This window comes from Macaca thibetana, chromosome 9 (assembly GCF_024542745.1).
Source record: "Macaca thibetana thibetana isolate TM-01 chromosome 9, ASM2454274v1, whole genome shotgun sequence".
NCBI lineage: Eukaryota > Metazoa > Chordata > Mammalia > Primates > Cercopithecidae > Macaca > Macaca thibetana.
The window spans coordinates 13235103-13261184 of NC_065586.1; the positions used below are offsets into that span (position 1 = coordinate 13235103).

At 44.8% G+C, this 26082-nt stretch overlaps 3 protein-coding genes across 6 annotated transcripts in view; 1 reads left to right on the top strand and 2 right to left on the bottom strand.

The window, feature by feature from the left end:
* Nucleotides 1–26082, top strand: part of PRPF18 (pre-mRNA processing factor 18) — a 387690-nt gene that overhangs the window by 67671 nt on the left and 293937 nt on the right. The window lies entirely within an intron of this gene.
* The window catches only part of PHYH (phytanoyl-CoA 2-hydroxylase), a 1057918-nt gene that overhangs the window by 32285 nt on the left and 999551 nt on the right, over nt 1–26082 (bottom strand). The window lies entirely within an intron of this gene.
* Nucleotides 2356–26082, bottom strand: part of SEPHS1 (selenophosphate synthetase 1) — a 30738-nt gene continuing 7011 nt past the window's right edge. For 3 of the 4 annotated variants that reach the window (XM_050803258.1, XM_050803256.1, XM_050803257.1), the window contains 7 exons: nt 23253–23356; nt 20798–20905; nt 18384–18538; nt 13784–13874; nt 12117–12216; nt 7394–7606; nt 2356–4278 (listed from right to left, as the gene is read on the bottom strand). In XM_050803258.1, coding sequence (XP_050659215.1) covers nt 4064–4278; nt 7394–7606; nt 12117–12216; nt 13784–13874; nt 18384–18538; nt 20798–20905; nt 23253–23356 — 986 coding nt within the window. In that variant the 3' untranslated portion in view covers nt 2356–4063. The remainder of the gene's footprint in view (nt 4279–7393; nt 7607–12116; nt 12217–13783; nt 13875–18383; nt 18539–20797; nt 20906–23252; nt 23357–26082) is intronic. The other variant, XM_050803259.1, reaches the window with a different exon arrangement.

Here is a 26082-nt window from a genome sequence, read left to right on the forward strand (position 1 = left end):
TGTCTCCGCTTGCTCTGTTACCTAAAAATAAAGTGCAGCACAGTATAGCTATTCTGGCCTCTATACAATTAAAACTAAGATTGAGAACTCAGATATAACTCTTTTAAAGGGAATGCTAAATTCAGACTGAAAATGACTGGCTCATTCATCTATAAACAGAACAATTTAAAACACATTTATTCATTATAAAGCATGCAGAACTTGGAAGACTATAATCTACTATTTTTAAAGACTGAGCCAAAAGTACATATTGCTTATACAATATTGCAATTTTTCTTGGACTGAAACACAATAAATACCTCAACACAGCCTGTGCAAATAAGCAGCTTCAATATTCCTTCACAGATTATTCCTAGTGCCTGAATGACTGACTCCACCATGATCCAGCTGCCTCAGGTTGTATTCTCTAATTCTATGCATTCTAACAGATTGTATTTTTGGATGCAACTATACTATAGGATTTACAGAAAACAAATCAGTATACCAAGATAAATACACTTCAGTGCGAAGTTTTAAAGTGCTACCAGAGGGGCCGGGCGTGGTGGCTGACGCCTGTAATCCCAGCACTTTGGGAGGCCGAGGCGGGCAGATCCCGAGGTCAGATCCAGACCATCCTGGCTAACACAGTGAAACCCGTGTTAGTGAAACTCTACTAAAAAATATAAAAAATTAGCCGGGCGTGGTGGCAGGTGCCTGTAGTCTCAGCTACTCAGGAGGCTGAGGCAGGAGAACGGCGTGAACCCGGGAGGTGGAGATTGTAGTGAGCCGAGTTTGCGCTACTGCACTCCGGCATGGGCGACAGAGTGAGACTCCATCTCGAAATAAAATAAATAAAATAAATAAAATAAAATATAAAATAAAATAAAAGGACTACCAGAAAGTCAAATCGACTACTTACTGTCCACCGACTTTTTAAATTTTATTTTTTGTAGAGACGAGGTCTCACTATATTGCTTAGGCTGGTCTCGAACTCCTGTGCTCAAGTGATCCTCCTGTCTCAGCAAAGTGCTAGGATTATAGACAGGAGCCACCGTGTCTGGCCTGTCCACTGACTTTTAAAATGTTCTACATAGATTTTGCCAAGAACTCCAATATTCAATGACAATCATTTGAGTCTTCATGGAGCTTTCAAAATACAGGTTTTTCTGCTTCTTTGCTGCGCCATAGCTCAGATGTGGGAAGTAAACAGAATGGTCAAGATTTGGCCAGAATGGTTAAGAGAATGGTTGAGGAAAAAATTCCTGCAAAATATGTTGCAAAAGGCTGGGCATGCTGTCTCACACCTGTAACCCCAGCACTTTGGGAGGCCGAGGCGGGCGGATCGTTTGAACTCAGTTCGAGACCAACATGCCAAAACCCTGTCTCTACTAAAAATACAAAAATTAGCCAGGTTTGGTGGTGGGCGCCTGTAATCCCAGCTACTCAGGAGGCTGAGGCCGGAGAATCACTGGAACTTGGGAGGCAGAGGTTGCAGTGAGCTGAGATCATGCCACTGCACTACAGCCTGGCTGACAGAGTGAGACTCCGCCTCATAAAAACACAACAAAACCAGGTCCTCTTACTTTCCCTGCCTTCCTCTGCAACATTCCTTTGACATCAGTGGTTCCCAAACTTTTTTGGCCATAGCCACATAGGGTCCTTATGTAAGACATTCCCAAAGTCCCACACCCCAGAAATTCTGATTCTGTGAGTCTGAAAAACCAGGGGCAAGAATGTCACCTTCTAACACCCCGGGTGATTCTAACACAGGTGGATCTGGGCCACTATGCAATACTGGTTTTTGTTTGTTGAGACTGAGTTTCAAAGAGCTTGTTTTTGAGACCGAGTCTTTGTCGCCCAAGCTGGAGCGCAGTGGTGATTGCAGGTTGCTCACTGTAACCTCTGTCTCCCAGGTTCAAGCGGTTCTTGTGCCTCAGCCTCCCCAGTAGCTGGGAATACAGGTGCGCGCCACCAAACCCAGCTAATTTTTGTATTTTTAGTAGAGACAGGGTTTCACCATGTTGGCCAGGCTGGTCTTCTCTGGACCTCTGGTCATCTGCCCACCTTGGCCTTCCAAAGTGCTGAGATTACACGTGTGAGCCACCATGCCCAGCCAACACTGCTTTAAAGACAAATTCGTCCTCTGGGGATCATAAGACTTACACGGATCTCTAAGTACCCAACATTTTCTCTTTATACATAGCAATCTTCAAAGATTATTTCCAGAAGTACATACTCCACTTAGCTCCCTCCTGTCAATAGGCCTGCCACTGAGGAAAACACCAGCTCTCAGGGCAAAGGGCACAGGCTACACTGAAGTTCAGATTTAGTCGTTATTAAAAAAAGAAAAAGCTCAACAGTAGGTTGATCTTACTCAGAGGTTTCCAACACATTTTATTTTGCAGACCACTGGTTTGCAGCTTTTGAGGACCAACATCTGTATATCAATTCCTATAAAATGTCCCATCAATTTCAGTTCCGTAGCAGGCTCTTCCGAACTGCACACCATGCTTATGGTTGGAGGTCCAGTTACACATGCATAAAGGCTGCCCTGCCCGCTGGTTCCCGGAGGTCGCGTCCGAGTTAAAGCCTCTTCCAAGAGCTTGATCTTCCCAGGGGTCATTTCCTTTGGCAAAAAGTCAGTTTACATGTGCGGCTTTGATGCCTGTGAGCAGGAAGCACCAGAAACATGCAGGATGTGCTGCTTTTTCTCTCATGAAGGTGGGCACTTGAGGATCCAGTGCCCTTGTGCTTAATGACAGGAATCCCTCCTCATTGCTCAGTAGGCTAAAATATAAGGAAGCCTCCACTTTACGACACACAGATAACACCTTTTTAGATTGCCTATTTATTCTAGAACTACAAAATTTAATTCAAGAAAATATAGGTCCCATGAAAGACTTAAAAGTTTTATAAAACTAAAATCTAGTTTTTCCCGATAAATTGTACTTTAGGCAAAACCCTCCCAATGCTTCTAAAATAATACTAAAAGGGGCATCTGATTATACAAGAGCAATTTAAAAAATTAAATATTTATTTGAATAACAAGTTTAAGTTCGAGCTGCAATGTTGGCAATGCAGGTTTTTAACACAGATCACAAAAAGCGTGCACAAAAAAGTACTGGCGCAAAGGACAAAATAATGCTAAGAATTAGGCTAAACAGCTGCTGATTTTAAGAAAACAAAAAGGCCTGAAATCACTATACAAAATATAAAATGTATTAAACACTACCATCCACAGAACAGTCTTTATTATTGATTATATTTAAAAATTATTTGCGTAATTATATATTGAATTGTAAATGAGTATTATACATGAACCTCCATTCGGAAGGCAATTCCTTGTAGCACTATAGAACATCTAATTACATTGCAAAAAGTATTCTTTTTTTGCTATCGATAAAACAGTTAATGATATTACTGTAAATATCAGGAAGGCTACAAAAAAAGAAATAAGATTTCTTTTTTGTCTTCAAAGGGTTTTCCATGCAGTGAAGAAGCACTTGCCGTGTTGAAATGAATGCACTACTGGAGAATGTTCTGGGTCCAAGATGCTCTTGAGAGACAAGACTAGGCTTTTCAAATCAAACACTCAGAGGAATCATGCAACCCTCCTATGACTGGGATACCGTCATGTGCAACTTACCAATGCTGGCTCTCCAGAAAACCATTCAAGACGCTTAAAAAAAAAATCAGACTTATATGATAAATATACATAAAATGAAGACACCAACTGCTATTTGACATGACTACTGGTAATGTCTGTGCTATGTGAAAGCACCTTTAAAAAGAGCCTATGCGGCAAGAGATAAGTGTCTAAAGATTCAAAATGAATCAACAGTATTGGATAACAATATAATTCTCAACTCAGAAGCTGCCTCAAGATTAGGTGCATCTTCAGTTAATGTAACAGGAAAAAAAGGCAATGGATTTTATTTTATTAATTGTATCCACTTACAAACAGACCTAAGGTCACCCCGATGTGTAGACACAATGAGATTTTTGTTGTTTATAGTCTTTAATTGAAGTGATAAGGGAAATAGATCTATTTAAAATCAAAACCAAACAGCTATTTCTGTCTAGATTAAGAGGTGGCCCCAGGTGTGGGATTCACATTTTGAGTGGCCACTTGTGGTGCGACCTCGATGATCCGGGGTTTGTCTATGATTCTGGCTGTGCGGTTGCCCTTCTCTACAATCCCAATAATCCATGCTTGGTGGCCTTCACCATATTTGGGGGACTTTATCTCTGCACAGAACCGAGCTGCTTGCTCACGTGGTAAACAGATCAGAAGGCCGCCTGGCAAAAGAAAACAAGAATGACTGTTAGTGTTGACATGACAGCAGCTTCTCTGCCTCTACTGCTTCTGCAGAGACCCAACTTCCATCAGCAACTTGCTGCCACCTATATGCAAGTAGAAGCTTTTTTTTTTTTTTTTTTTTGAGACAGGGTCTCACTCTGTGGTCCAAGCTAGAGTGCAGTGGTACAATCACAGCTCACTGCAACTACAGGAATGAACCACGACACCCAGCCTAAGAGGTCTGTTCTGTGCTGTAATTAAGCAGTTGCTAGTAAACTCCTAACACACACACATAATACGCCCCAACTTTCAACTGTGAAAATGATCTCTTTGTGAACCACATAACACTGTATAGGGGTAAGGTGTTCGGGGCTTCAATAAGCCATGTGGTAGCTACTCTTTCCATGCTACACTGAAACAAATATTGACAAACAAAAGGGAACTTCTGATTCTCTACATCAACGTTCTCATTTTACTGAGAATGCTTTTTTGTATTTGACTCATGATACAGTATATGCCCCAAAGTATCTAGGTTCCAGTCCTGACTCTGTCATTATATCCAAAAGACAAACAGTATAAAATACATTAAAATGAACCTTTGTTGCTCTTTCCAATAGCGAGGCCAGAAAAGTTTTTATTTTTCTAAGTAGAAATAAGAAGATGAGGAAAAACTGTAGTCTACTTCTACAAAATGTAAAAATCTTGTGGCTGGGCACGGTGGCTCACATGTGTAATCCTAGCACTTTGGGAGGTCGAGGTGGGTGGATCACCTGAGGTCAGGAGTTAGTTCGAGACCAGCCTGGCCAACATGGTAAAACTCTGTCTCTAAATTAGCTGGGCATGATGGCACACTCTTGTAATCCCAGCTCCTCTGGAGGCTGAGGCAAGATAATCGCTTGAACCAGGGAGGCGGAGGCTGCAGTGAGCTGAGATCGCGCCATTGCACTCCAGCCTCCTGGGCAACAAAAGTGAAACTCCATCATTAAAAAAAAAAAGTAAAAACTTGTTATTTCTGAAGAAAGGAAACAAATTGAAATGGCTGGTAACATTAATCAATTCATTCAATTTCCATTCAGTGCCCAATTACGTGGCAGACACTATCCTGGCCAGACCCTGAACCAGCAGGGAAAAAAAACCCTGCCCTTTTGGAGCTTACTTCTAGAAAACGGTTTGTTTTTTTAAACGGGAGGCTGAAGGGTCCTCTGTAAAGGCGGTGAGAGGCCTGGCGGAGTCCTGAAGCCCCCTCGCCACTGTACAGGTCAACGTGACCAGGGCTTTGTGGTCCCAGCACTGTGGTCCCTTGCACTGTGGGAGCCTCCCACATTGCCCCCCACTGGGGAGGCTGGGGCTACTATGTGTATTTTTTTTTTTTTTTTTTTTTTTTGGGAATCTCCCCCAGGGGAGCCTTCCCACATACTGAGGCCCAGGCCCAGCCTCCCAAGATGGGACATCCCCCGCCACTGTTTTTTTTTTTGTATTTTTTAGGAGACGGGGTTTCTGGGGCTAGGCATGTGTAAAGTTTTTTTTTCTTTTTTTTTTGACAGAGTCTCACTCTGGCTGGACTGCAGTGGGGCAATCTCGGCTCACTGCAACCTGTGCCTCCCAGGTTCAAGCAATAGTCCTGCCTCAGCCTCTGGAGTAGCTGGGATTACGGGGCACACACCAACATCGCCCGCTAATTCTTGTATTTTTAGTGGAGACGGGGTTTCACCACGTTGGCCAGGCTGGTCTCCGACTCCTGACCTCGGCCTCTGAAAGTGCTGGAATTACAAGCGTGAGCCACCAGGCCTGGCAGGCATGTGTATATTTAAAATCCCCAGGTAATTCCACTCTTTTGCAGGGTAGAAAGCTGAGTTCTAGAGGCAAGGAAATAGAAAAAGAGAAACTAAAACTGAAAAAAAGGTGGAAAAAGGTGGAAAAAAAAATAGGGAGACTTAAAAGCTGAAACAGTGACGGAAAAAGGAACAAAGGGGGCAAAAGAAAAATGGCACTTCAGGAGGATGCACCGTCTGGCTCCGGCTAGGGCCGCGGGAGCGGGAACGAAGGACGGCGAGCCTGTAGGCCTGTGGGTGGTGGCCTCAGCAGGCCATGCTGGAGTATCTGCCATGATGAAGGAGAGGACGTCCCACAAGTTCCGGCCACCAAATTAATGAGGAAACACAAGACGTGGCCACCAAATTAATGAGGAAACAAAAGGAGCTTAAGTTTAGAAAAATGACAAGGGATATAAAAAACTCCCTAGGAGTCAAAAACTACTGGGGCGTATGGTGTCAGACCTACACTGCTGTCTGACAGCTCTCTCAACCTACGCTTGCTCCATCTCCCATTTATCCTCCATTTACGTTTCCTCTAATAAATTATTGCATATCTTAAAAAAAAAAGCACTTTAAAGACATAATACCCTATTATATTCTTTTTTATTCTATATCATTCTCTTTTCCTTTTCTTTTTTTTTTTTGAGGCAGAATCTTGCTCTGTAGCCCAGGTTGGAGTGTAGTGGCACAATCTCGGCTCACTGCAACCTGTCTCCTGGGTTCAAGTGATTCTCCCGGCTCAGCCTCCCAAGCAGCTGGGATTAAGGGCATGTGCCTAATTTTTTGTGTGTTTATAGTAGAGATGGGGTTTCACCATGTTGGCCAGGCTGGTCTTGAACTCCTGACCTCACATAATGTGCCCGCCTCAGCCTCCTGAGGTGCTAGGATTACAGGCAAGAGCCACCACGCCCGGCCCCTTTTTTTCCGTATCATTCTTAAAACAACGTTAGACAATTTTCAAGGAAAAAAAATCACCTGTTCAAAGTAACCTATGGGTATTACAGTTAATTTCAAATGCAAAGCTTTCAGTAAAAACTGAATGCTGACTAATTTTCCTCATCACCATATTCTTGCATCAAAAAGAACACAGGACACTCAACTTCGGCAAGGCTGCTGCATCCTCCCAGGATGGCGGGGACCAGACCCACTGGGAGGAGGAAAGGCACCAGCTGCTACAGAGGCTGAGGTCGGCAGCACGGACCTTGAACAGAGTCGGGGCCCACTCGGGGTGGGAGTGCTGCTTTCTCGCCGAGCCTTCGGATAGCCTATTTAGTCCTCAGAAGCGCCCAGCATCCTGTACCTGAGGTCTCTGGGCAGGTCCCGTGCATGAGCCCGAACATGTTTCCACAGGCCTTGCTCACCGCAGCCATCTTGGCCAGCACCGGGAGGTTGTGAATTACAAATGACACCTCGTTCCTCTGCTGCTTGGCCAGGTTCTGCGCATGGCCCAAAATCCCGAAGCCCGTGATGTCTGTGGCCGCGTGGGCATTGAACGTGTGCATGAGTCCTGCAGCTGGGAGAGAGAAGGACGACTCTGAGAAAGAACACCTTTCCTCAACTCAAAAATCTTACGTCCACAATTGATCTGCAACTTCCTTCCTTGTCAGGGAGATAACAAATCGGAATAATGAAAATGCAACGTTGTAAAATCAACCAAAGACATAATGAAATCCGAAAGTTCTTATTTCAGTTTGAACCACTTGAAAACTATTGGAAGCTTCAATCAATAGTAATTTTCCAGTAAACTAAAAAAATTATGCAGAGGGATGATGATCTCAGTGGAAGATAAACCTACCAAGACCATCCGAAAACCAAATACCAGCACTTCTTTCTTTTTTTTTTTTTGAGATGGAGTCTCGCTCTGTCATCCAGGCTGAGGTGCTGTGGTGCATCTCGACTCACTGCAACCTCCGCCTCAAGTGCTCAAGTGTTTCTCTTGCCTCAGCCTCCTGAATAGGTGGGACAACAGGTACGCAACACCACGCCCAGCTTTTAGACAGGGTTTCACCACATTGGCCAGGCTGGTCTTGAAATCCTGACCTCATGATCCGCCCGTCCCGGCCACCCAAAGTGCTGGGATTACAGATGTGAGCCACCACACCCAGCCAAGACTAGCCCTTTTTAAGGCCTCACTCAATATCAAGGTACTGCTGCTAGAGATGAATTGCGTGAAAGTTTATTTTTTAAAAAATGTTCTTTTTTAAGAGACAGAGTCGTGCTCTATTGCCCAGGCTGGAGTGCAGTGGCATGATCATAACTCACTGCAGCCTCCTCCTCTTGGGCTCAGGCAGTCCTCCTGCCTCAGCCTCTCAAAGCGCTGGGATTACAAGTGTACAAATGTACAAGCCATTGCACCCCACCTATTATTTAATAGACTTTATTTTTTGGAGCAGTTTTGCGTTTAGAAAGAAATTAAGTAGCAAGTAACAGGAAGCTGCCATTACCTTTCGCCCAGGTTTCGCCTATATTAACATGTTGCATTAGCGTAGTGTATTTGATAAGTCAATACTAATACATGACAATTAACTAAAGTCATAGAGGACACTAGGGTTCACCCTTTGCTGTCAATTCTACATATCCAACATTATAGTATCACACAGAGAACTTTCATTGCCCTAAAAATCCTCAGTGCTCCACCTGATCCCCTTTCCTCTCCGATAACCTCTGGCCACCACTGATCTTTTCTCCATCTCTATAGTTTTGCCTTTTCCATAATGTCATACAGTTGGAATCTTCTGCATGGAGCTTTTTCAGACTGGCTTCTTTCACTTTGTAATATGCACTTAAGATTCCTCCACATCTTTTCATGGCTTGATAGCTCTTTTCTTTTTACTGCTCAGTAATATTCCATACTACAGATACACTACAGTTTGTTTATCCATTCATCCACTCACCTACTGAAGAAATGAATGGTTGCTTCCAAGTTTTTGCAATTATGAATAATGCTGCTACGAAGATTTGTCTGCAGGCTTTTGTGTGAATGTAAGTTTTCAACTTTGAGTGAATATCAAGGAGCACAATCGTTGCATCATATAATAACATATTCAGTTTCCAAGTGGCTGTGCCAGTCTTCAGTCCTGACAGCAATGGATGAGAGTTCCTTCCTGTTTCTCTATACCCTTGCCAGCAGTTGGTATTGTCAGTGCTTTTGGTTTTTTTTATGACACAGGGTCTCACTTTGTCACCCAGGCTGGAGTGCAGTGGTGCGATTACAGCCCACTGCAGCCTCAACCTCCTGGGCTCAAGTGATCTTCCCACCTCAGTTTCCCAAGTAGCTGGGGCTAAGGCGCAAGCCACCATGCCCAGCTAATTTTCTGTATTTTTCTGGTAGGGATGGGGTTTCACCATGTTGCCCAGGCTATTCTCAGTGTTTTGGATTTCAGCCATTCTAATAGGTATGTAGAGGCATCTCAATCATTGCTTTAATCTACAGTTCCCTATTGACGTACGACACTGAGGTTTCCTTTTATGCTTACTTGCCATGTGTGTATCTTCTTTTGTGGTGTCTGTCAAGGTCTTTGGGCCATGTTTAAATTGAGTTTTTTTTTTAATTGAGTTTTAAGAGTGCTTTGTGTATTTTGGATACCTGACCTTGAACAGGTATGTGTTTGGCAAAATTTTTCTCCCAGTGTGTGGCTTGTCTTTCATCCCCTTAACAGTGTTTTTCACAGAGCAGAAGTTTTTTATATTAATGAAGCCAAACTTACCAATTTTTTCTTTAACAGATAGTGTTTTTGGTGTTATAAAGTCATCACCAAACCCAAAGCCACCTAAATTTTCTCTGATGTTATCCTTCCAGTTTTATATTGTTTTATTTAGGTTTACGAGTCATCAATATGGTCTGGCTCTGTGTCCCCATCCAAATCTCATCTCAAATTGTAATCCCCACATGTCAAGAGAGGGACCTGGTGGGAGGTGACTGAATCATGGGGTGGTTTCCCTCATGTTGTTCTCGGTTTCCCTCATGCTGTTCTCATCAGGGTGAATGAATTCTCACGAGATCTGATGGTTTTCTAAGTGGCAGTTTCCCGTGCTCTTCTCTGTCCTGCTGCCTCATGCAGAAGGTGCCTGTTTCCTCTTCACCATCTGCCATGACTGTAAGTTTCCTGAGGCCTCCCCCAAGTGAAACTGTGAGTCAATTAAACCTCTTTCCTTTATAAATTACCCAGTCAGCCGGGCATGGTAGCTCATGCCTGTTATCCCAGCACTTTGGGAAGCCAAGGTGGGTGGATCACCTGAGGTCAGGAGTTCAAGACGAGCCTGACCAACATGGTGAAACCCTGTCTCTACTAAAAATACAAAAATTAGCTGGGTGTGGTGGTGGGCGCCTGTAATCCCAGCTACTCGGGAGGCTGAGGCAGGAGAATCGCTTGAACTCGGGAGGCACAGGTTGCAGTGAGCCGAGATCACCCCACTGTACTCCAGCCTGGGTGATACAGTGAGACTCCAGCTCCAATAAATAAATAAATAAATAAATAAATAAATTACCCAGTCTTGGCTATTTATAGCAGTGTGAAAACACACTAAACACTCATTTTGAGTTAATCTTTATGAAAGATATAAGACCTGCATCCAGAATAATTTTTTTCATGTGAATGTCCACTTGTTCCAGCACCATTTAGTGAAAAGACTTGAGGCCGGGCGCGGTGGTTCACGCCTGTAATCCCAGCACTTTGGGAGGCTGAGGAGGGTGGATCACCTGAGGTCAGGAGTTTGAGACCAGCCTGGCCAACATAGTGAAACCCCGTCTCTACCAAAAATACAAAAATCCACAGGGCATGGTGATCCATGCCTGTAGTCCCAGCTACTGGGAAGGCTGAGGCAAGAGAATTGCTTGAACCTGGTAGGTGGTGGTTGCAGTGAGCCAAGATCATGCCAATGCACTCCAGCCTAGGTGACAGAGTTAGATCCTGTCTCCAAAGAAAAAAAAAAAAAAAGAGTTTACTAGGATATATAATATGGGAAACATTAGTTATGTCAAAAGAATGAAAGCAGGCACTCCAAATACATATACTAACCACTTACATAGTGAAAACTTACACTAACCACTACTTCAAAACAATAGTAAACCAGCAGCCAAACGTGAAAAAGTCCTGGAAGAATACATAAAAATGCTAGCAGGAGCTGTTTTGGGTAGAGGGACTATGGACAACCTTTTTCTCTACTATTTTCCATTTTCTAAAAACTTTTCTATAATAAGAATGTAATTCTTTTATAGTAGAAAAAATGTATAAAATAAATGGGAAGAGAAGACATATTCAAAAACGCTTGTTAAACATAGCGTGCCATTGTAAACTGTGGTGAACACTTCGGAAGACAGTTTGGCACTATCCATAAAAGCCGAGCCAGTACTGATCTCTTACACGTGCATCAGAGAGGGCTGGGCCTAGGAAGTCCACAGCAGTCACCCCAGTGTCAAAACAGGAGAGCAGAGAAGGTAGTGGAAAAACCATACAGCAGTCAAAAGGAATCTACTACAGCTACATACAACAAGGAGACTCTCAGGAACAATGGTGGATAAAAACAAGTTAAAAAAATGCAAAACCAATTTACTGCTTAAGAACACAAAGACTGTGCAATAAAAACATTCTAAAATGCAAGAAAATAAACACAAAATTCAGTGGTTACCCCAAGCAGGAATGCAGGGGATGGGTGGGAGTGGGAGCACCTCTAGGCTTCCAAGGTCATGTTCTGGAAATAGCTCCAGTATATTAAACTTTCTGTATTTCCATTCTGAATGGTTTGCTTCCAAATCTTACATAGGTAACCCACACAAATGCTTTCTAGAAACAGTCCCTCTGGTACGTCAGAGGTTAGGACTTCCTTCTTTATCATAAAGCACTGTAAGTCAGGGACCATCTGCAGTGATCTATGGAACGCCAACCTGGTACCAGGAGAAGACGGTCTGTAGTCACTGGCCAAAAATCTGGCCACCTACCCTGAGACTGTATATGGCCAGCAAAGCCTAAGACATTTACTATCTTGGACCCCTGGGACCGAAGTGCCCTTCCCGCCTGTCATACCTGTCCTGTTGAGCCTCGCCATGTTCATCATTGCCTCCTGGTAGGCCAGCTCTACGTCTTCTTGGGTGACCACTAGTTTGATCTTATTCCATTTCTCAGGCTAATAATAGGAACATAGGTGAGGGAGAGAAAGGGAGGAAAATGTCATTAATCTTTACTTCCAGCCACTGAGAAATACAGCAACTTTTTCCTTATTTAACTTCTAGGGACTTTAACTCAGAAAAGTGAACTTTCCAACTCTGGTTTTTCCATGGATAGCATTTTAGGTGTCCATTAGACCTGTCAGCATGGCGTCTTTTCTGTTCTCATCCCACGTTTCTGTAATCAAATGCTGTGATGTATTGGGTATGTGTAGCCTAGCAGGACTCAGAGCAGCACTGCTGTAGATGCAGTGTAGTGTCCTGCTAGTGGAGAAGGGCTCCCCCATCCCTGACACTCCCTGCCTCGCCTGCTTGCAGCTCCCTGCTAGCTCAGGCCTGGGAGGTGGGGCTGGAAGGCGCCTCTGTGCAACATCCCCGCAATGGCCTTCCGCTCTGCTCCCCATCACAGGGGGAGGAGGGAAAAATCAGCTAAAGAACGTGGCAGCCTTAGAGAATTTCTCTACCCTGCTACATCAAGCTAAGATATACCAGGCTGATGAAAGACGTGCAATTATTGATTATTCTCTTTCAACTGTTTCTCAGGACTGGTAGTTTCAGATGATAGTTGTAGAAATTAAATGCACCATGATACGTGAGAATATACCCCAATCTTATTAATTTGTGAGTTGTTATGGCAGTGAAGAAAACCAATCTTAAAGTATGATTATAGCTCACTGGAAAAATGACTCAGGAGACATATCCTCATTCTAGATAGATTCATTCTCCACGAGAGAATTATTTATCAAAATGTTCTGAGTTATTAATCAGTTTAAAAAGCAAAACTACCAAACAAAAACAACCAAAAACTGCATAAAACAATTTAAACTGTCGCCAGGCGAGATGGCTCACACCTGTAATCCCAACACTTTGGGAAGCCGAGGCGGATGGGTCACCTGAGGTTGGGAGTTCAAGACCACCCTGACCAACATGGAGAAACCCCATCTCTACTAAAAATGCAAAAATTAGCTGGGTGTGGTGGCGTGTAATCCCAGCTGCTCGGGAGGCTGAGGCAGGAGAATCGCTTGAACCCAGGAGGCGGAGGTTGCAGTGAGCTGAGATCGTGCCACTGCACTCCAGCCTAGACAACAAGAGCAAAACTCCATCTCAAAAAAAAAAAAAAAAAAAAAAAAAAAAAAAAAATTAAACTGTCAATAACCCTGGCTTTATTTATACCCCAAACACCACGCCTTCTACACATTATCCTCCATATTATTTCTTAGTCATGTTTAAGACATGAAAGACGAAGCTATCTCAGGGCCAAGTAAACAAAGCTAACCCCCTGCCGAGCAAATTCTTAATAGAAAAATCTTAAAGCTCCAAGCTGGGGCTTACCTACTGCAATCAAGCATTCAATGTGCAAAACTGTTATTTAAAGAATATGAACAATTCCTAGGATTTCTTTAAGGACTTGACTAACATTAACTCCCCGGATATGAAACTAAAAAACCTCATTTCCCAAGTTCTCCAACAAAAATTACCTCCGAACGTCCCATTCCCTCCCTCCCAGCACAGCAGTGGTTTACTCACAATATCCAGCCACTGGTGCACAGCCACTGCCACCTGTGTCCCCAGGGGTTTTGTCAACACCAGCACATCCCCTGGTACTGCATTGTCCGGCCTGAAGAAAAGAAAAAGGGCGTGTTCTAGTCAAACTAACCAAGGAGATGAGCTCATCGCTATTAACACAAGAGAAGGAATATTCTGTCAGAAATATATTTGCCTTTGCAATTACTTAAACTGAAGCCAACCACCAGCATGTATGGGACACAGTCTTGCAACCTGCTACTGAGGCTATTGCTGGAACAAAACATTCAGCCGTCAGGCTGGGTGCAGTGGCTCATGTCTGTAATCCCGGCACTTTGAGAGGTCAAGGTGGGTGGGTCGCTTGAGCCCAGTTCAGGACCAGCCTGGGCAACTCAACAAGGCCCCCATTTCAACAACAGTATTTTTTTTTTTAAAAAAGAATGAAAACATTTAGCCTTCAAAAGTTTCATCAGGCCCAGATCTCCCCTCGACCACACACGAGTTGTATATGTCATTTTCACTACAGACCCCCCAGCATTCGAAAGCTTCTGAAACAGAGAGTGCTTCTTTATGACCACTGATATCCTAGAGACTCACGATGGATTGTTCGGCCCAGGGATTTGGTGGATTTGCTGGCCATCTGTGGGTCTAATGTCTTGGTGATTTCTGCCTCCAGGTTCTCAAACTCAGACTGACCGATTGTGAGCTTCCTACCTGGCACCCAGACGCCTCGGTCGTCTCTTAGAGACAGAAGGCAATACTAAAAAGGCACCTCTGAAAGATGGCAGCTGGCGCCCCCAATGAAACATCTACCGGATTTGCATCCACACTACCAGGAAGCAGGTCTGAGAGTTGTGCCTTTCACAGCTTCAGGAGCTGAGCACATAATCGTTCCATTCCCCGATGCTGGCCTCCTCCAGTACTCACCCAAGTCGATGAAAACAAAGCCAGGGCTGCAGATATCAATACCAACACCCAGCTCCCCAGCTCAACCTACACCATTTGTATCCTCTCAGCTTTGAAAAATAGAAATCTATGACTATGCAAGAAACTGGTTTTCCAAACACCAGACCTGAAGACATGTCTTTGTCTTTGAATTCAGACTCAGTTGTACAATAAAGCTGATGTTTTTTTATTTTTTTTATTACACTTTAAGTTCTAGGGTACACGTACACAACATGCAGGTTTGATGCATAGGTATACATGTGCCATATTGGTTTGCTGCACCCATCAACTCATCATTTATATCAGGTATATCTCCTAATGCTATCCCTCCCCCAGCCCCCCTGTCGACAGGCCCCGGTGTGTGATGTTCCCCTTCCTGTGTCCAAGCGTTCTCATTGTTCAACTTCCACCTACGAGTGAGAACATGTGGTGTTTGGTTTTCTGTCCTTGTGATAGTTTGCTTAGACCGATGGTTTCCAGCTTCATCCATCTCCCTGCAAAGGACATTAACTCATCCTTTTTTATGGCTACATAGTATTCCTTGGTGTATATGCGCCACATTTTCTTAATCCAGTCTATCATTGATGGACATTTGAGTTGGTTCCAAGTCTTTGCTATTGTGAATAGTGCTGCAACAAACATGTGTGCATGTGTCTTTATAGTAGCATGATTTATAATCCTTTGGGTATATACCCAGTAATGGGATAGCTGGGTCAAATGGTATTTCTAGTTCTAGATCCCTTTTTTTTTTTTTTTGAGACCGAGTTTCACTCTGTCACCCAGGCTGGAGTACAGCGGCATGATCTGGGCTCACCGCAACCTCCGCCTCCCAGGTTCAAACGACTCCTCAGTCTCCTGAGTAGCTGGGATTACAAGCACCTACCATCATGCCCAGCTAATTTTCTGTATTTTTAGTAGAGACCGGGTTTCACCATGTTGGCCAGGCTGGTCTTGAACTCCTGGCCCACTTCGGCCTCCCAAAGTGCTGGGATTACAGGCGTGAGCCACCACGCCTGGCCAAAAGACTGATTTTTTTTTTCTTTTTTGAGACAAAGTCTGGCTCTGTCGCCCAGGCTGGAGTGCAGTGGTGCGATCTCGGCTCACTGCAACCTCCGCCTCCCGGGTTCACAACATTCTCCTGCCTCAGCCTCTCGAGTAGCTGGGACTACAGGCGCCCGCCACCATGCCTGGCTAATTTTTTGTAGTTTTAGTAGAAACGGGGTTTCACCGTGTTTGCCGGGATGGTCTCGATCTCCTGACCTTGTGATCCGCCTGCCTCGGCCTTCCAAAGTGCTGGGATTACAGGCATGAGCCACTGTGCCCGGCCTAAGACTGACTTTTCTTTTTTTTTGAGACGGAGTCTCGCTCTGTCACCCAGGCTGGAGTGCAGTGGCCGGATCTCAGCTCACTGCAAGCTCTGCCTCCTGGATTCACACCATTCTCCTGCCTCAGCCTCCCGAGTAGCTGGGACCACAGGCGCCCGCCAGCTCGCCCGGCTAGTTTTTTGTATTTTTTAGTAGAGACGGGGTTTCACTGTGTTAGCCAGGATGGTCTCGATCTCCTGACCTTGTGATCCACCCGTCTCGGCCTCCCAAAGTGCTGGGATTACAGGCTTGAGCCACCGCGCCCGGCCGACTGACTTTTGTTAACAAGACATCAAATGTGGAAAGTGACAACTTGGTTAGGAGAGAAACTTCTCCAAAGAAGATACACAAATGGGTAGTAAGCACAGGAAAAGATGCTCAGCCTCATCTGTCATCAGGTAGACACAAATCAAAACCACAAAGACATTCCACTTCACACCCACTAGGCTGGCTAGAATCCAAAACACAGACAGGAAAACAAGTACTGAAGGGGTCGCAGAGAAATTGGAATCCTCATACATGGCTGCTGGGAATGTAAAATGGTGCAGCCATGTTGGAGACCAGTCTGATGATTCCTCAGGTTAAATATAATTACCACACGACCCAATCAATTCTTAGGTATACACCCAAGAGAACTGGAACATGTCTACACAACAACTTACACATGAATGGTCATGGCAGCATCATTCACAATAGGTAGAAACAACCCAAAGGTCCATCCCCTGAGGAATGGCTAAATAAATAAAGCAGGGTCCATCCATGCAATGGATTATACAGCCATGGAAAGGAATGCAATACTGATTCATGCTACAACACGGATGGACCTGGAAAACATTCCGCTACGGGAAAGAAGCCAGACACAACATGTCAAGCTGCATGACTCCATTTCTGTAAAATGTCCAAAACAGACAAATCCCTAGAGACAAAAGCACATTCTTGGTTGCCAGAGGATGGGAGCAAGAGAGAACTGGGAATGAGCTACAGGGCTTATTTTTGGGGTGACGAAAACATTCTGGAATTGGATAGTGGTGATGGGTGCACAACCTTTGTCAATACTAAAAACCAACACACTGTGTACTTCAAAAAGCTGAAATCTATGTTATGTGAAATTTTGTATATGAATTATATTTCAATTAAAAAACCTAAAATGCAGACCAGGCACGGTGGCTCACGCCTGTAATCCCAGCACTTTGGGAGGCGGAGGCGGGTGGATCACGAGGTCAGGAGATCGAGACCATCCTGCCTAACACGGTGAAACCCCGTCTCTACTAAAAATACAAAAAATTAGCCGGGCGCAGTGGCAGGCGCCTGTAGTCCCAGCTACTCGGGAGGTTGAGGCAGGAAAACGACATGAACCCGGGAGGTGGAACTTGCAGTGAGCCGAGATTACGCCACTGCACTCCAGCCTGGGCGACAGAGCAAGACTCTGTCTCAAAAAAAAAAAAAAAAAAAAAGCTAATACTGCGCTAAGTGACAGAATCCAGGATAGGGCAGGAGGAGTGAACAGTGACAGCCAAGGAGATGGGGTTTCTTCCGGTAATGGTTGTACAACTCTGAATATACTCCAAACCACTGACTCTAAATGGGTGAATTGTATAGTATGCAAATTATATCTTAATACATCTATTTTTTTTTTTTTTTGAGATGGAGTTTCCCTCTTGTTGCCCAGGCTGGAGCACAATGGCAAGATCTCGGCTCACTGCAGCCTCTGCCTCCTGGGTTCAAGCGATTCTCCTGCCTCAGCCTCCCAAGTAGCTGGGATTACAGGCATTGTGCCACCATGCCCGGTTAATTTTGTATTTTTAGCAGAGATGGGGTTTCTCCATGTTGGTCAGGCTGGTCTCAAACTCCCAACCTCAGGTGATCCACCCGCCTTGGCCTCCCAAAGTGCCGGGATTATAGGCGTGAGCTACTGCGCCCAGCAATTTTTTTTTTTTTTGGAGACAGAATCTTGTTCTGTTGTCCAGGCTAGAGTGCAGGGGCACCATTTCGGCTCACTGAAGCCTCCACCCCTGGGGTTCAAGTGATTCTCCTGCCTCAGCCTCCAGAGTAGCTGGAACCACAGGCTTGCACCACCATGCCTGGCTAATTCTTGTATTTTCAGTAGGGACAGGGTTTCACCATATTGCCAGGCTAGTCTCAAACTCCTGACCTCAAGTGATCTGCCTGCCTCGGCCTACCAAAGTCTGGGACTGTATGCGTGAGCCACCGCACCCGACCTTAATACATCCATTTTTAAAAAGAGAGGACACAGAGAGAACAGGTCAGGTGACATGAAACAAAAATCAACTTACATGATAAATTCATTGGGCTGACAGACAGTGGTAGCAACTCCTCCCAGGACAATCCAGGGGTTTAGTACTGTTTGGCCGCCCGTTACAGACGTTCCTGCTTCCTCAGCTGCGTCTTTAAAACCTTGGATAATCAGAGGCATCACTTTATCCCTTTCCTAGGGTTGAAAAAGGCACAAATAAAAAGTCAAAGAACTCTGTTCAAAACCCAGAAAAGAAGGTTTTTACGCTTACACTTTTCAAAAAGAACCATAAAATCCTAAAGGAAGTGCTGACAGTTAGGCAGGACTGGTTGTTAACTAAAGCTAGGGGCCAGGCATAATTACTCACACCTGTAATCCCAGCACTTTGGGAGGCCGAGGTGGGCAGAGAGCTTGAGCCCAGGAGTTTAAGACCAGCCTGCGCAACACAGCCAGACCCCTTCTCTACAAAACATGTAAAAATTGCTGGGCGACTGGGCGTGGTGGCTCACGCCTGTATTCCCAGCACTTTGGGAGGCCGAGGTGGGCGGATCACCTGAGGTCAGGAGTTCGAGACCAGCCTGGCCAAAATGGTGAAAACCTGTCTCTACTAAAAATACAAAAATTAGCCAGGCGTGGTAGCGTGCAACTGTAATCCCAGCTACTCAGGAGGCTGAGGTAGGAGAATCGCTTGAACCCGGGAGGCACAGGTTCTAGTGAGCTGAGATCACACCACTGCACTCCAGCCTCGGGCACAAGAGCGAGACTTCATATAAAAAAGAAAAAATTGCTGGGTGTGGTGGCATGTGCCTGTGGTCCCAGCTATTCTGGAGGCTGAGGTGGGAGGATGTCTTGAGCCCGGGAGGCTGAGGCTGCTGCAGTGAGCTCTCATCATGCCACTGCACTCCAATCTGGGCAACACAGGGAGATCCTGTCTGAAAAACAAACAAAAACAAAAGCTAGAAAATATTCCACATTGTAATCATTTTATGCAATGCTGGAAGATATTCTAGACAACAATGTAAATAAAGCCCAGACACCAACACTGTGACTCGGTGCACAGGACCAGCCCTAGGTGTGATGACTGCTGGAAGCCAGCTGTCCAGTGCTCCTTGAGAATCCCAACACTGGCTTCTTAAGCACAGGTCCCCTGCCCTGGAGTAGGCATCCATCCTACCAAGGATTGGCTGCAGGCTATGAGTAACCCACACTGGCAGAGCTGTGCCAAGACCACCATGCACCACTGATGACCACAGCCCATGTTCGAGGGCCGGAAAGGGCCTACTAGAAACTCAAGTTTCTCTAAGGCAGGGCAAACTGTTGGGGCTTTTTGGGACAAAAACAAGTGCCTATCTATCTAAGCAGGAATTCATCTCTGGTTCAAAGAACAGGTTCAGGCAGCAAGGACACAGAATGCTAGGCGATGACACAGAGGCGTGAGCACATGGTGGCCCTAGCCCCTGTCACCATCTACATCCATGACATCCCCAGCCACAGCAGAGGGGGTGCCCTCTAAGTGCCACGTGTCCCACATCTGTAAGGCTGTGCCTGATTCACACTAAGGCACCATTACTATAGATGAAACTTTATTTTAAAAAACACACAGGTCGGGCATGGTTGCTCATGCCTATAATCCCAGCACTTTGGGAGGCCGAGGTGGGCGGATCACCTGAGGTCAGGAGTTTGAGACCAGCCTGACCAACATGGTGAAACCCCGTCTCTACTGAAAATACAAAAATTAGCTAGGCGTGGTAGCATGCAACTGTAATCCCAGCTACTCGGGAGGCTGAGGCAGGAGAATCGCTTGAACCTGGGAGGCAGAGGTTGCAGTGAGCTTAGATCACGCCACTGCACTCCAGCCTGGGTGACAGAGTGAGACTCTGTCTCAAAAAAACAAAACACACACACAAATGTCTTGGGTCAGGTATGGTGTCTCATGCCTGCAATGCTAGCACTTTGGGATACCAGGATGGGTGGATCACCTGAGGTCAGGAGTTCGAGAACAGCCTGGCCAACATGGTGACACTCCATCTTTAATAAAAATACAAAAATTAGCCAGGTGTGTTGGTACGCGCCTGTAATCCCAGCTACTTGGGAGGCTGAGGCAGGAGAACTGCTTGAACCCGGGAAGTGGTTGCAGCAGACTGAGATTGCACCACTGTACTCCAGCCTGGGAAACAGAGCAAGGCTCTCGTCTCAAAAAAAAAAAAAAAAGGCTTGGTTTCAGTCTACCGGGAAGAGAGAAAGGGAGCAGGTGGCAGAAGTGAAGAGATGAATAGGCCAGGCTCACTCATTTTAATTTACTGGTAACTGCCAAAAAGTGGAAAGCCAGAAGGAGTGCAGGGAGCCATATGGCCTGGGCTCCTCGTTTTCCAGATGGGAAACCAAGTCTAACCAAGGCCAGAGATGCCACCAGGACAACACCAACCAGACAGCAGGTGGGTGGCTCCTACTTACCCTGTCAGTCATTTTATTACTGACTCCAAGGAGCATCAGCATATTGTCACATTCCGTGACCCCCATTGCGTAGAGGTCACTGAGGACATTGGCACATGCTATCCTGCCCTGGGAAGAGAGGGAAACATGAGAAAGGACAACCGGGAACTTTCCATCTGCAGAAACTGAGTGAGCCATGAAGCGGACTCCACAGAGAACCTGGGGACTTTCCAGGAGTGGCAGCTACTGGGATGGGGTCCTCAGTTTCTATGATTTGCAGACTGGCGACGTTTCCTGCATCACAGAGTCACCGGGCCATTCGTTTTTTTCTCAGACATTCATGTTACCACCTCTTTCTTGTGCAGAACAAAGGATGTACCAGTTTTTCTTCATGCTAAATTTCAGAAGTCTGCAATTTATTTAGATGGCAAAGGGGTGTATGTGCAGGGAATGAGGAGAAGCAAGGTTACAACTGACACTGTGGGGAAGAGCTACAGAGTGAAAAAGTCTGCAAACAACTCTCCTAAAGAAAAACTGGAAACAGCCATGTATCCCAAACAGATTCTAAAAATGGCTGGCTTTAGAGAACGAGACAGTCTTTGTGCACTTGGATTAAGAAATGTTTGCAGCTTAAGCTAGGTGTGATAGCTCACGCCTGTAATCCCAGCAATTTGGGAGGCCGAATTAGGTGGATTACTTGAGGCCAGGAGTTAAAGACCAGCCTGGCCAACACGGCAAAACAGTTACCACTGAAAATACAAAAATTAGCTGGGCATGGTGGCGCACACCTGTAGTCCCAGCTATTTGGGAGGCTGAGGCATAAGAATCGCTTGAACCTGGGAGGTGGAGGTTGCAGTGAGCTGAGATCATGCCGCTGCACTCTAGCCTGGGCAACAGAGCAAGACTCTGTCAATAAACAAACAAACAAACAATAAGAAAACAAAAAACGAAAAAATTGTGTAGTTTCAAGGTTGTATGAGATAAACAGAAAAATCATCTTAAGAAACAAATAAAAAAAAAAAACCCAGGGTTGAAGTCAAATTGTTTTCAAAAAAAAAAAGAGAAGCATTTCTCAGTAAATGTCATTTTATTAGGAACTTTAAAATGCAATTTAACAGAAATGTGGTAATGAAGATTTTTTTATTTCCACTGGAGATTTACAGTTAAGTTGCCCTTATCTAAATTTTTATCTTTTATAGATAGTAAAGAGAAAATACAAATTTTCCTTCTGACTTAGGATAATCAAACTCCCAAGTGTTACCATTTCCACTGGCTGTTTAACTGATTGCTTTATGTTTTCTTACACATTCCTGGAAGTCAGCAATGCAGCTCAGCAACCGTCTGTGACTGCACTTTCAGTATCATCAAGCCAGTCCACGAGGTCAACAGGTGGTCTACAACCTGGACAAGCCAACTGCTAGTTAGGGAGGCGGTAATTTAGTGCCCCTTCTGTTCTGGTGCTCTCATTTTAGGAGATGCTGGAAAACAGTGGATTCTGGTTTTAGCCATCCGTGCCACCTGGTCAGGTGGGACCTAGGCTGTGGCTTATCTGCCCCGTCTCAAGAGTATTGCTCCAGAGGAGAAAACAGATGGATGTGCAGAAGGAATATAGGTTTCCAACAATCTGTTATTTGCCACTGGTACCTGAGGGAGAACACTCCCCACGTGGCTGCCTCATGATAAAGTCCCTACAGGGCAGCCTGATCCCACTGTCCTTGCCACACACGAAGAACACCTGGCATTTTATAGCAAACCGGATATTCCCCGTCTCTCCACTGGCTCCTCCTGGGTGGGAGGGAATTGGGGTTAAAGGTTGGGTGGATCAAAGGGTGGCTGGCTGCAACTACGCAGTGAACAACTGGGGAACACAGTTCAGCAGTACATCATCAATAGCTAGGAACTTTAACTCAGTGGTCAGAAACCTACTACGCACAGCGGCACATCACACGGTGGTAGGTGTGCAGGTGGCTGGGTTGAGTGAATTAACCAGATATCAGAATTAATGGTTGAGACATCTAATTGTGATGAGATACTAGCTCCTTGATTTCTTGAAGGAAACATTTAGAATCAGTCCTATTACAGAGGACAGTAACATCCCCCGCCTAAAACAGAGGGGTGACGGAAGTTACCAATATCAAAGACAGGACAGTGCAAGAAAGAAGAAAACGACAAAAGCCTTAGTCCATTGACACACTACTGAACAAGAGGTGTTCTTACGCACAGCATGTACTCAGGTGCGACAGCAGCAGAGGGCCTTCCCTGCTTCCTCTCTAATTGCTTTATGCCCAGTGCCAAGTGTGGGCAGGGGACAGGCCCGACGTCAGCGACTGCAGGAGCCTGGGCAGGGTGGGGCAGTATAGTCGGGATGTAACAGAAATAAAACCAAAACCCCACAGATACATACAAAACCCCAGCCACAACCCAAACCAAACGAATAAGCCCTTCCAGTCACCAAAACACATCAGCTCATGCTTACCATCATGTAAGGGTCATCTACGATCGGGTAAATGTAATCTGTGGTTTGAACCAAGGAAAGCCCACCGTGCCTCAAAGGAATGACACAAGTATCCATTCCAATGCCTGTGGAGATGGAAGTTATTAGCATCCACAAATAAAACGGGAAAGCCATTTCACTTTATACCACCAGTACACTGAACAGGAAGAGCTCATAAGATACTTATGGAAACTGCAGGCTGCCAATGAAGCCATGTGTTTCCTATCAAGAAGCGTAACTGAAATAAACGTGAAACATATCCAGCTTAGGATGGAAAATACCAATGAAAATGTTACTCATCAAGACTCAACTCCAATATGGCACAGTTTTAAAACCTTAATGATGCCTTGAATAAAAATCTTTTTCACTGTCAGATTTTTATTATATTATTTTACTGTATTACTGTAGCATGTGACTGGTACCATATGCAATTTCTTTGAAGATGAGAATCCTATAAATGGAGCTGGGGTTATCTTAATTATAGTTATTATTTTAAGTACATCTTTAGCCATTATCATATTGACCCATCAGAAAATCTGTAAAATATTTTTACATTGAAAAATGCTATTACTACTTTTACATCTTAGTCAGAACTGAAAATGACACACGCACAGATTAAATGACAAGAATAAATCCCAATCGACAATTCAACTAAAATTTCCAATCAAGCATGTATATAAACACTCTGGCGTCTATGTCAGAGTAGTCAAGACTACCAGTAGTAGTCAAGATAAGCTACTCCTTGTCTTGGAGACAAGGCTGTACTCCTTTAAAAATTACCTGTAACGCAGGCATTTTACAAACTCAGGCTAGCATTCCCACCAAGAAAGCTGAAGACAGTGAGCAGCCTCCACCCCTCAGAAGGACACTCTTCTGGCCTCTTCTGAGGACAGCTGTTCCTCGGTATAGTGGGGGAATGGTTCCAGGACTCCCACAGACACCAAAATCCACAGATGCTCAAATCCCTGATTTGAAATGTCCCAATATTTGCATATAACCTACGCACATCTTCTCACATACCTTAAATCATCTCTAGATCACCTATGATACCTAATATGATGTAAATGCAATGTAAATATTTGTTATACTGTATTGTTTAGGCAATAATCACAAGACCAAAAAAGAAAAAAAAATTCTGTACATGTTAAGACGCAACCATCCATTTTTTTTCCCTGCATATTTTCAGTCTGTGGTTGGTTGAATCCCCCGATGAGGATTCCGCAGACACAGAGGGGGCCACTGTACTTCTAACTTTGCAGTCCAACAGCCAAAAGCAGGGAAAAAGCCAGAATTAGGACAAAAGGAAGCAAATTATGTGCTTGAATCTACCCTATAAATTCAGAATTTCAAACAAGTATAAATCAAATTTGAATCGCACTAAAACGACCTTTAATACTCTGTGTAAGCGGAAGAGCTGGGAAGCACTGCCTCAGTCGGTCTCACCACAGCAGCAGACCTCACAGAGGTGGGTCATGGAGGCACCAGATCTTTTCTGCCGCAAAAATGAAATCGCACTGAATAAAAAGCCATAGGCTGTGAAGACAGGCTGATTTTTTATTACACTAGATGACAAAGCAGAAACTCTTGCTGGAAGACCTCGCTTAGCGAATGGAGAACTGAAGATCAGAATGGCAAGTTTCAACCATTTCAGGCACTGGATCAGTTTTCATTTGTCAGAGGAGAATGTGTGCGATAATTCACGTAAACAGCCGCTGGGCACAACCTCTCAGAAATTTGTCTCACCACACTCTTTAGCACCTTTATATAGAAGTACCACTCTTTAACTCAATGGATTCTCCCTAAATGATAATTCCGACAACTGGTTATTCTGAGCATATTACTATTTACTTTGGAAAACAGTAAGGGGCGGTTTTCTTCCAGACTTCCATTTAAACTGGAGGACTACTGAAAGAGACACTAAATCCTTGCTGAAACTTAGCGGTAAATGTTCTTGATTTGAATAACCTTAAATTTGAATTAAATATATTTGATTCGTAAAGCGCTTTATTTCTAAATTTAGCAAGTCCTTTGATCAGAGTAACTGGGGACTCTTGAGCACGCCTCTAGGGCTGAAAAGCAGCTCCGTTATCCACGGTTTCTCTTTCACACCTGTGCCACCACAGTCTACTAGAATAGGGTCTAGTGCTGTCCAATGTGGTGTGGCACCAGAGGGTTGGCTGTGTGCGCATCTGACAAAGAGGTGCTGTAAGTATACAACAGACACCTGATTTTAAACACCTAGTACCAAAACCCAACATCTCATTATAATATTTTATATACACATATTTAAAAGACATTTTTTCGGCCAGGCGCAGTGGCTCACGCCTGTAACGCCAGCACTTTGGGAGGCCGAGGTGGGCGGATCATGAGGTCAGGAGATCGAGACCATCCTGGCTAACACGGTGAAACCCCGTCTCTACTAAAATACAAAAAATTAGCCAGGTTTGGTGGTGGGCACTTGTAGTCCCAGCTACTCGGGAGGCTGAGGCGGGAGAATGGCCTGAACCCGAGAGGCGGAGCTTGCAGTGAGCCGAGATTGCGCCACTGCACTCTAGCCTGGCCCACAGAGCGAGACTCAGTCTCAAAAAAAAAAAAAAAAAAAAAAAAAAAAAAAAAAAAAAGGGGCCAGGCACAGTGGCTCACGCTTGTAATCCCAGCACTTTGGGAGGCCGAGGTGGGTGGATCACGAGGTCAGGAGATCAAGACTATCCTGCTATCCTGGCTAACACGGTGAAACCCCGTCTCTACTAAAAATACAAAAAAACTAGCCAGGCGCCGTGGCAGGCGCCTATAGCCCCAGCTACTTGGGAGG